Below are 11,153 nucleotides of genomic sequence, written 5' to 3'. Positions count from 1 at the left end.
CTTTTGGTTTAAGGGCTAATAGCTTTTTGAAATATATTAGTGTTTTCTGGTGACAGATCCAAGATTAGCTTTTATCCATTGTTCCAAGAGGTATTCCATAATCCTGTGGCACAGTCAACTTTATGAGGAATTTTACAACCTTTCATGGGCGCATTGTGTTTTAAAATGCTAAAAAAGCAGTTAAGGAGAGAGGAAAACAAAGCACTGCAGTGTGTCCCTCTGATGTTCCATTGGCCTTTGAAGTGCTGGGGAGTGAGGAGGGATGACTGCAGGAATGACTGCAGGAATGACTGCAGGAGGAATCACTTTGCCCAGACAGACTGAGGAGCCAGCCAGCCAAAGGTTTTAAGTGCTGCAGAACTGCTTTACTAGAGGAGGATTTGCCTTAAGACAATGAACAGCCAGAGGAGGGGAGCCCAAGTCACTGCCAGACCTTGAGCACGCCCTTGGGAGCAGCAGCACTGAAGAATGACATCCATTGGAGTGATGTCAGTCAGTCTTGATTTTTTTCATGTGATGAGATCAAAACCAGCGTGGGCAGCAAATTGAGGAGGGGGGTTCTGCCCCTGTGCCCCTGTGCCCAGGTGAGCCCGCACCTGCAGACTGCCCCAGCCCTGGGCCCAGCACAGGCAGGAGCTGGAGCTGCTGGAGGAGCCCAGAGAAGGCTCCAGGATGAGCAGAGGGATGGAGCAGCTCTGCTGGGAGGAAAGGCTGGGCAAGCTGGGAATGTTCACCTGGAGAGGAGAAGCTCCAGGGTCACCTAACTGTGACTTTCCAGGACTTGAAGGAGCTACAGGAAACATGGAGAGAGATGTTGGACAGGGGATGGAGAGACAGGACACAGGGAATGGCTTCCCACTGCCATTACATCACTGCTACTGGGCAGGAATTGTTCCCTGGCAGGGTGGGCAGGCCCTGGCACAGGGTGCCCAGAGCAGCGGGGACTGCCCCTGGATCCCTGACAGTGCCCAAGGCCAGGCTGAACAGGGCTTGGAGCAGCCTGGAACAGTGAAAGTTGTCCCTGCCGTGGCAGGGGTGGCACTGGATGAGCTTTGAGTTTCCTTCCAACCCAAACCATTTTGGGATTCTCTTCTATGATTCTGGGATTTGAGGCATGGCAAAAGAAGGACTTTGGGAGTGCATCCATTGCTCCCAGGTGGTTTCTGCTGGGCAAGGCAAAGGCAGAGCGCTGCTGGGGGAGGGCAGGCTCAGGACACCCCTGTTTTGTGCACTGTTGCAAACTGTGGGTACGACTGGGATGAATCTCTCCATAATACTTTATTCTTCTTTTGCATGGGGAAAAAGGGAAACACCCAAGTGCTGTGATGAGATAGACCAGAGAATGGAGAATTGGATGGGCTCAGCACAGCCTTTTCCCTTTAAAAGCTACTCTATGAGACCTTCAGCCCTAGATGGAAATGTATATCCTTCCAGGAGAAGTATTTCAGAAGCAGGGTCCAGCACATCATTTTCTCTCCCTGCCTCCTTAAAGATGTTATATCCTTCCCCCACAACAAATGCTATTGTTGGAAAGAAAATGGAAAATCTTTCCAGCCATTCTTTTGAAATGAAAGCAGCAATCTTCAAAGCTAAGAACAATCCCTTCAGGGTAGCTGAGTAACTGCTCAGGCTATACAAAAACAGCCAGTTTGTACTTGTGAGGTACCAAGGCTCAGCTGTTCAATGGGGCTGGAGATGTTTGTACCTGGCAATGGCTGGCGTAGTCTGTCACTGGGACAGGGTGGGCTGAGCTTTGTCACTAAATGGTGCTTGAAGCCTGTTTTTGTATTGGGGGAGAAATCACAGCCTATTTTGTGCACCAGTTTTCATTTGATGGAGGAAGTCACAGGTTTGGCTGAGCCTTGGGATCTGCCTTCCTTTGCAACTCCGCCATCCAGTGTCTGGTGGGAGTGGAGCAGGCTCAGCCTCCCCTGGTTTGTCATCCCAGACAAAACTGGGCTTTGTTTTGTCCCTAATCTCCTACTGCAGTTCCACCTAAACATTAAACAAGAGGGGGATACAGGGTTCTCTGTGAATAACTCCCCAGCTGAGAATAGTTGCAGTAAAAAGGAGACTCTTACCTCAAAAGAGCTTCTTCTGGGGGCTTCCCCAGTGGATTGGCAGTTCTGTGGACCCCACCTCCCAAACCAACCACTCGCCTGTGGCTGGTACTGTTTCTGCACCAGTGCTGAGCTGAGGAGTTCAGGCTGTTCAGCCACTCTGGAGTTGCAGCCTTCAGCTGAGTGTCTGCATATTTGACCCATGAGAAGATGGACAAGATGATCAGAGGGATGGAGGGTTGAAGCTCGTCTCTGAGGAAAGGCTGAGAGAGCTGACAGGGAAGGTGGGCAGAGAGGATTTACAAGGCTCTGGCACAGGGTGCCCAGAGCAGCTGTGGCTGCCCCTGGATCCCTGGCAGTGCCCAAGGCCAGGTTGCATGGGGCTGGGAACAGCCTGGGACAGTGGGAGGTGTCCCTGCCCATGGCAGGGGTGGAACTTTAAGGGCTTTAAGGTCCTCTCCAACCCAAGCCATGCTATGACTCTATGAGTACCCTGAAAATTCAGCTCTGGGCATTTTGACTGGAGACACCCAATGAATCAACAGCAAATCTGAGATAAAATCCAATTTGGTTTTGTTTTTCCCACTGTACCTTTCATTGAACTCCACAAGGATATGCACACCTGTGAGGTTTTACTGAGACAGGCACTTGGTGTGTTTTAGGAACTTGTAAGACACTTCGTATACAGATTCCCAAAAATAAAACAAAAGGCTGCCTGAGAGGGAAGTTCAGTTGTTTAACTCAAAGTGTAAACACATATATGTTTGTTTCTTGACCTACTTGATTTTCTAAACATTAAGAACTGATTTGAATTATTGTTTTTGCTGGGATGCAGAACTCTTGAAATTTTTATGAGAAGCATCTTCTAAATTCTGTAGCAAGAATTTAGTGATGTCAATCAATGCAGTTCACACTGGCATTTGTCAAGCAGTTGTTGCCATCTGTGGTTCCTCTTTATTGGGAAATTTAAATTTTTTGGGTTAAAGCATTTTATTATTTGCAGATGGCCAGCCCACCATTCAGAACCACAGCAGGATAAACACTGCCCTGGCATGGCTGGGATACAGTTTAAGCACAGTGCAAGAGACATCCCAGTACTGCAAAAGAAGAATTACATGAAAAGACATAAGCAGGCAAGGATTTGTGCACAGTGGCTTGTAAAAGTTACAGTTTTTTTTGGTTTTTTATAATTTGCTTTCTTTAATACAACACTGTCTGTGTTTTGAGACTGACACACGGAGGGTTCTCATGCATAAGGAATAAAAGAAGGGGGTCAGTTTTCCATTGGCCTCTATGGCTGCACCATGGCCAAGCCTTGGATTTGTACCTTCCGTGCAGTCTCCGTGACTTTGGACTCTCATCCTGCCCAGCATGGTCCTGCTGGGGGGAGCAGGAGCATGGGCAGAGCCATGGAAGGTTCAGAAAAGGCTTTGAGCCTTGACCCTAAGCTGAGTACTTGGTGTAAGTCAGGGGATAACTTGTCCCTCTTGAGCATGAGCTGTAGCAGGTCCTCAGAGCCAGGCTCAAGCAGCAGCCAAGAGGGAATACTCCGTTTCTGGGCTCTCCTCTGAGGTGGGAGAGGCCAGATTGCTACAGGAAGCAAGAGCAGGCTTTGGGGAGACAGCTGAGCCCTGAGAGGTTCCTCCATCCAAACAAACTGACTTCTGAGCTTTGTCTGAATGTTGAGTTCTGGGCTTTGTCTTGGCTGCAGTGTCAGACCTGCACTTGTGACAGTCATGGGAAAGGCAGTCAGGATGTTAATAGGAACAGGGATGGTGCAACTTGACTTTGGGATCTTTCAGCATTTCCCTGCTCCTCACAGGCATGGCCATACTGCAGTGCTGCTCAGGGCCCAGCAGCTGAGTGTGTCAGCCTGGGACTCAAGGGTCTGGTGACAAACTGACCTCTTGTCCTGAAGGCTCCTAAAGGCTTCGGTCTTGGACGGGTCCTTTGTGTCACCTCTAGGTTTCCTTGGGAATTTAAACCCCAGGGAATGGCTTCCTCCTGCCAGAGGGCAGGGATGGATGGGATATTGGGAAGGAATTCCTCCCTGGGAGGGTGGGCAGGCCCTGGCACAGGGTGCCCAGAGCAGCTGTGGCTGCCCCTGCATCCCTGGCAGTGCCCAAGGCCAGGCTGGACACTGGGGCTTGGAGCAGCCTGGGACAGTGGAAGGTGTCCCTGCCATGGCAGGGGTGGTCCTGGATGGGCTTTAAGGTCCTTTCCTACCCAAGCCATTCTGGGATTCTGTGTTTTTCTTCCCAAAGGTCTAAAGGTATCTTTTTGTATGCTGGTGTAACAAACCAGCAAATGGTATTCCCTGGCTCAAGGACTGTCGGGTGATGATTAGGTGCTGAAATAACTTAGACCATGTAAGTATCTTCTGTAATAAAAAAGAAATTAATGAGAATTTATTTTCTAATGACACAAGGAGTCAATATTTTAAATGGATTTTCTGATTTTTCGATGATTTATCAAAACTCCAATGAATTTGCTCCTCTTGCTCTTCTCCCTTCCCCCCGTTTTTCAAGAAATAAGCTGAAGCTTTTCAAACCAGCTCTATTTATAAATTTTTTTAAGAATCAGGTTCTGGTCATCAAGATGAATATTGAAGTTCAAAGCAGCAAAACTGAAGAGTAGCTGACTTTAAGCTATGATTTTGCTTTTTGTGAGTAAGTTCCTTAATTTCTGAAGTCAGTCAAGAGCTGAAGCCATTCTAGAAGCTTTATAAATGCTGATCCTGAAAGATATTTATTGATAACCATAGCACAGATCTTTTTAATATCCTTGAGGGAACCATGCAGCAGTCTCATATGCTAAAAGCACAATAAGTTGCTTGTTTTTTCACAGCATTTCCCTGATGTATCAGTGATGAGCTGTCCATGCTCACGGGCTGAACTTAAAAATTCATGAAATATGAATGGAGTTATTGTAATGTGCAACTAAATATGTTCCCAACTTTGAAGATAACACTGAGGAAAGTTACTTTTGTGCATTAGCTGTTCCCATAGTGGAGAAAAGCGTTAAGGCTGGGGAGAAAGGGTTCACTCCTTGATGTTAAATACGTGCCTGAAGTATGTCAGAAATTACTCTGAGACAGCAGAGTGAACCATTAATTTCAGAATATCAGCTTCTGAAAATAATAAAACATCTTTCTATACAAGTTTTACTCCTTTCACCAGCCCAGGCCTCACAGTGATGTTGGTGACCATTGCAGGGAGCAGATTCCACATGGAGAAAACTCCAGTGGGAAAACCAAAGAATTCATAGGCAACATGGAGGCTTAAATTCATGTACCTGATTAACGTGTGGCTTTCGCAGAGGTGGTTTTGGTGGCAAAGCAACAAAATTGAGGCTGAATAATCGAGAATTCTTGAGAGCCTGAGAGAAAAAAGGGAAGATACAACTCCCGAGCACCACCTGAAAGGAAAGAAATAACACAGTTGCACTGATAGCACTCCAGCCAGAACTCCCAGACTTTGAGGAAACAAAAATGGCTTTAAATGGAAACTTTTCTGCAGGTTTTTGTTTGGCTGTTTGGTTTTTTTTTTTGTTTGTTTGGTTTTTTTTTTTTTTTTTGTTTTTTGTTTTTTTTTTGGTTTTTTTTTCAGATCACTGTTTTCATACAGGAATTTGGTTATGGAAAGGCTCATTTATGCAATTCAAAGAAATGTAGCTAACAGACCCAAACTTTTTTTTTTTTCCCTTTGAGCTGGTGGTACAAGGCTGGAAATGTAACTGGGTGCACCCAGGGATCATCTGGGTGAGGACCCAGCTGGTGCTGAGGGGAGACACCTTTGCCCTGGAGACCCCCCAGCACTGGCAGAAGCACCACTGAGTAACAGAAACTATTTTTTCCTGCCTGTTTTACATCTCCCAGATTGTGAAGACAGTCTGCCCCAGATCTGTCATGGTATCATGCTACTATCACACACTCCTGAAGCAATTGGGGGGTGATAGCTTCTGCAGATCAAGCTATTTTTGTATTTTTAATTCTTCTTCTAACTGGCAGCTCGTGTTGGCTGTATTTTAAGGAGCAAAGATTTCAGCTAAAGCATTACTATGTCATTAACCAATCCATTGAATATTCATGATTTAGTGGATTTTTCCCCCCACAGAAGGAGAGAAGTAATTATTTTGGCTAGCACTTGAAAAGTGTGTGTGTGTGTGTGTGCTGTTCACAGAAATCTACTGGAATGGGCAAAAATAGAATTTTTCTATTAGACATGCAAGCTGATCTCCTCTGCCCGATACTGATATATATCCTTTAGTTCTTCTCCATTTAGTAACAATGTTTCAATCTATTTTTTTTTCTTGATAGGAATGTAATGAAACTGGAAAAAAAAAGGTAAAAAATAGAAGGAAAAAACCTTCAACCTCTCCAGTGGAGGCTGAGCTATGGCTCGGTTGAACCCTGATTTAGAGAGTTGAGTCCTGACAGGCCTTTTCAAGGGACCATTTCATATTTACTCTTGAAATTTAGTTCAGTGTTCTGGGGGTGCAAAGCTCAAAGCAAATACGGGTGGGGAAGCAGCTCTCAGGCCTTGGAATTCCACAAAGCATTAACTTTTCCTGGTCCCCTACAGCCATGTCCTGTTGGTGTCCATCTGCAGGGCAGGGTGACAGGAAAGAGCCCCAAGTCGTGCCAGGGGAAGTTAAATGAGATATTAGGAAAATTTCATCACTGAGAGGGTGGTCAGGGCCTGGCACAGGCTGCCCACAGCAAGGTGGAGTCACCACCCCTGGAAGTGTTCCAAAAACATGTGGGTGAGGCACCTGGGGACAGGAGTTAGTGCTGAACAGGGTGGCTGGGCTGGGTTGATGTTTGCACTGGATGACCTTGGAGGTCTTTCCCAACCTTGGTGATTCTGTGATTCTCTGATTCAGTGGACCCTTTGATGTTTGTTGTTGTTACCTGAACCATTCTGCTCTCCCTTGCCACTGCAGGGGAGGTACAGAGGGATGTGTTTGTGGGTAATTCTGCAGTCCCAGAGAGCTGAGCCTCGTTCAGAACGTGCTGAGGGTGGTTCTCAGGACACACTGAAGGGAACATGATGCTCGGTGTGAATACTCTGGGGTTCGCTTGGTCTCCTCAGGCCAGAAGTGACTGGAGTACAACTGAACAAAACTGAAATAACTTCTCCCAAGTGAAAGAAATGAAGGGAAAGTTGTTGCTGCTGCTGAGAGCAGCATGGCAGAAGGGGACTGTGGAACATGGAATGCTGCAAACCAGTTCAGGAAGGGGGAATCAGGCTTCTCCTCAGGCTGGTTCCCTTAGCAGTTCTGCAAAGGGGAGCACTGCCCAGCTGCCCCTGAGGTCAGCAGCAGGGCCAGCTCTCCTGGAGGAGGTGTAGCTGGGCTGGGAACAGTCCCAGGTGATGGGATCACTGTCAGCCAGCACAGCTTCAAAGTCTGCTGCTTGCCTCTCCCCAGAATAAAAGAACAGCAGCAGCAACAGAAACCTGGGGAGCTTTTACAAGTGAACCTTCGTGGACAGGGCAGGGGAGCTCTTGGCTCATGTGTATTCTGACTTCTTAGCTCTCATGTTGTTTCCCACACAGAGATTTTTTTCCTTGCATTTTTTGGACATCTTTATTTTCTCCCGCTGTGCTGTCCTCCCCAGGACCACACACTCACGGGTGCCAGGTGCCCTGGTAGCCATGTGTCACCCTGAGGGGATTTGAGCCTTTCTCCCTCCCTCCTGTTTTTTTGAGACTTAATTCTGCTCCTTTTTTTGGGGGGGAAGTGGGGGCAAAAATGCTCGCCTTCTCCTTCAGCAAAGAGCTGCTTCAAATTCTTGCATTCTCTTTTTTAAGATCCTAAGATTATTTTTTTTTTCCCATTGGGATCATCTGTAACAGCCATGTGCCAAAAGCCTGTAAATCCAGCTTTTTCCAAACTGGTTTATAATTAAAATAGATCTTGCTGCTTCTGTGTAAGACACCAGCCTGACTTCAGTGGGAGCAGTGGTAATGAGGACATCAGGAATGAGTCTTTATCCCAGACTGCTTTAGAATAAGCAGCAGGTACTTTTCTGTTTGCACAAATATTTCTGCTCCTGACAATTACAGCCATGTGGTTTCCCTTTTTGGTAAACTACTCTGCCAAGTTGGGTGGTGTTTGTTTATTTGTTTAATAAAAAGTGCTTTTATTTATAGAGAAGAAAAATCTCAGTTGTCAGCTTTGGAAACAAACCTTCTGTTTATTGTGTGCCAAAACACCCCTATAGAACCCCCAAACCAGCTTCCCCTCCATGCCTGCCAAAAACTGGTTTTCAGCAATTTGTGAGGTATTTCTAGCTCTATGTCACGCAAATCATTCACATTTTCACCCTCTTATAATGAACCTGAGTGGATGATGGACTGATCAGAGTATTTTAGGGTCTGACAATGAGTTATGTGCCTGTCTCTTCTCCAGATCTGTAGCAGGATCCTGGGTGTGATCATACAAGCCATGAAAGACTTCATGTGCAGCTAGGACTGAATTAAAACTCCAAATCCTCCAAGGCAATTTTAGGTTGTTTCCATGGCATTGATTTTTTGTTGGTTTTTTTTTCCTTTTTTAATTATGGCTTTAGGATGAGAGGGATTATTCTTACCTTTTGAAAAGTTGCCTCGTAGGATACAATGGCTCAAGGTTGTTTGAATTTCTTATGCCTATTGGTGCCATCTTTCTGAAAAGCAGGGTGAACATAAAAGCACATGGATAAAGCTCAGAAAACAGAGTTACTGGGGTTGTTCAGTAGTGGCTGTGCCCTCATGAGAAGATTCAGCATTCTGGCATTAAAACGTTGGATGTGAACTGTAGTTTATAATGTTATCACTTTACCTCATGTCAGGGTTTGAAGTACAGGCGATCCTTGCTAAAGACAGCCGTGACAGCTCTGAAGTCATTCCCTTGCTCTGGCACGGAGGAGCCTGGGGAAGCAGGATGCTTCCTTTGTCATTCCGTGCTGGGGCAGGGAAAGCCAGCGTTCCGAGGGAGACGACAAAGCTGCCGTCCGGGAAAGCGGGGAAAAGAGTCCAGGAGAGGCCCACGCACCGCCCGGGGGCTCAAACTTTCTGTGACACCGAGCAGCCCGAGCGCGTTACCGCGACCGGCCCCATCTCTGCCCGCTACAGCCCCGCGCTCCCCATCCCCGCACGGCCCCGGCACCCAGCGCTCCCCATCCCCTCACGGCCCCGGCACCCAGCGCTCCCCATCCCCTCACGGCTTCAGCACCCAGCGCTCCCCATCCCCTCACGGCCCCGGCACCCAGCGCTCCCCATCCCCTCACGGCCCCGGCACCCAGCGCTCCCCATCCCCGCACGGCCGGGGCACCCAGCGCTCCCCATCCCCTCACGGCTTCAGCACCCAGCGCTCCCCATCCCCTCACGGCTTCAGCACCCAGCGCTCCCCATCCCCGCACGGCCCCGGCACGGCACCCAGCGCTCCCCATCCCCTCACGGCCCCGGCACCCAGCGCTCCCCATCCCCTCACAGCTTCAGCACCCAGCGCTCCCCATCCCCTCACGGCCCCAGCACCCAGCGCTCCCCATCCCCGCACGGCTTCAGCACCCAGCGCTCCCCATCCCCTCACGGCCCCGGCACCCAGCGCTCCCCATCCCCTCACAGCTTCAGCCCCCAGCGCTCCCCATCCCCTCACGGCCCCGGCACCCAGCGCTCTCCATCCCCTCACAGCTTCAGCCCCCAGCGCTCCCCATCCCCTCACGGCCCCGGCACCCAGCGCTCCCCATCCCCTCACGGCTTCAGCACCCAGCGCTCCCCATCCCCGCACGGCCCCGGCACCCAGCGCTCTCCATCCCCTCACGGCTTCAGCACCCAGCGCTCCCCATCCCCTCACGGCTTCAGCACCCAGCGCTCCCCATCTCCGCACGGCCCCGGCACCCAGCGCTCCCCATCCCCGCACGGCCCCGGCACCCAGCGCTCCCCATCCCCGCACGGCCCCGGCACCCAGCGCTCCCCATCCCCTCACGGCCCGGGCGCCCCGGCACTCCGCACCCCGCGCTGCGCACCCCGCCGCTCCCCATCCCCGCCCGGCCGCGGTGCCCACTCGGCCCCGCCGCAGTCCCCGGGCCCCCGCGCCGCGCTCGGGCCGCCATGCCGGGCTGTGGCGGCGGCGGGGCCGCTCTCCGCAGGCGCGGGCGCTGCGCGGGGGTTCTGCCGCAGCCGCCGGCCCTGCGCGGCCCCTGCGCGGGGCGGGGGCTCCGCCGCGGCCGCCGTGCCGCCCCCTCTCCGGGCGCCGTGAGGGGCGGGCGCCCCGCGCCCCCGCCCGCCCCCGGCCCCGCTCCGCCCGCGCAGGGGGCGCCGGCTCGGCCCGCGCCGCGCAGCAGCGGCCCCGCTCCCCCCGCGGCCGGCGGAGGCGGGAGGCGGGCGGGGGCCGGGCGTTGATGCCGGCGCTGATGCCGGCGCTGCCGCCGCTGCTGCCGCAGGGTTCCTCGGCCCCGCGGCCGCTCCGCAGCCCCGGCGCGGCCGCCCTGCGCGGGGCATGAAGTTGCGGCGGCGGCAGCGCGGCGGGCGGAGCGGGGCGGGCGGCCCCGGCCGCGCCTCCTCTGCGGGGTCATAGTGCCGAGCGGGGCCGCCGCGCCTGGGCGAGCGGTGCCGCTACTCGCCAGCCCTCCCGCTCCGCTCGCCGCCGCGGTCGTGCCGCCAGCTCAGCCGGCCGGGGCGCGCTCCCCGCGATGTGCGCGCAGCGGCGGGCGGCCGCCGGCCCGCTCCCATAGCCCTGCCGGCAGCGCGGCGGCTGGCGGGGCCCGTCGGGAAGTTTGATGGCTTCTTTGAGGAGAGTCAAAGTCCTGCTGGTGTTAAACCTGATCGCCGTGGCTGGCTTCGTCCTCTTCCTGGCCAAGTGCAGACCCATCACGACCAAGAGCGGCGACTCCTACCATGACATCCATCCCAGGGCAGAAGTGGCCAACTTGACAGCCCACGGCGTCGGCTCCATCCAGGATGCAGTGCTGAAGAGGCTCTCGCTCCTAGAAGACATAGTCTACAGGCAGCTGAATGGTAGGAACAATTTTCCTGCTCTTTAATGACTTCGGGGTAGGGTCGGTGATGGTGAATCGAGGCTCGGAGCAGGTGCCCGCCTTGCTTGAAG

At 51.9% G+C, this 11,153-nt stretch overlaps 1 protein-coding gene and 1 long non-coding RNA gene across 2 annotated transcripts in view; one reads left to right on the top strand and one right to left on the bottom strand.

Annotated features, from left to right (window-relative positions):
* Positions 1-4,319: 4,319 nt before the first annotated feature.
* On the bottom strand, positions 4,320-9,202 carry LOC137485573 (uncharacterized). The gene is made up of 2 exons (XR_011005371.1): positions 8,886-9,202; positions 4,320-5,477 (listed from the first exon to the last, which is right to left on the bottom strand). It is a non-coding gene; the product is annotated as an uncharacterized lncRNA (long non-coding RNA).
* Positions 9,203-10,418: 1,216 nt separating this feature from the next.
* Positions 10,419-11,153, top strand: part of GALNT17 (polypeptide N-acetylgalactosaminyltransferase 17) — a 215,862-nt gene continuing 215,127 nt past the window's right edge. The window contains exon 1 of the mRNA XM_068210116.1: positions 10,419-11,062. Coding sequence (XP_068066217.1) covers positions 10,825-11,062 — 238 coding nt within the window. The 5' untranslated portion in view covers positions 10,419-10,824. The remainder of the gene's footprint in view (positions 11,063-11,153) is intronic.

The sequence above is a fragment of the Anomalospiza imberbis genome, chromosome 20 (genome assembly GCF_031753505.1).
Source record: "Anomalospiza imberbis isolate Cuckoo-Finch-1a 21T00152 chromosome 20, ASM3175350v1, whole genome shotgun sequence".
Lineage (NCBI taxonomy): Eukaryota > Metazoa > Chordata > Aves > Passeriformes > Viduidae > Anomalospiza > Anomalospiza imberbis.
This window is presented reverse-complemented; position numbering and strand designations above follow the sequence as displayed.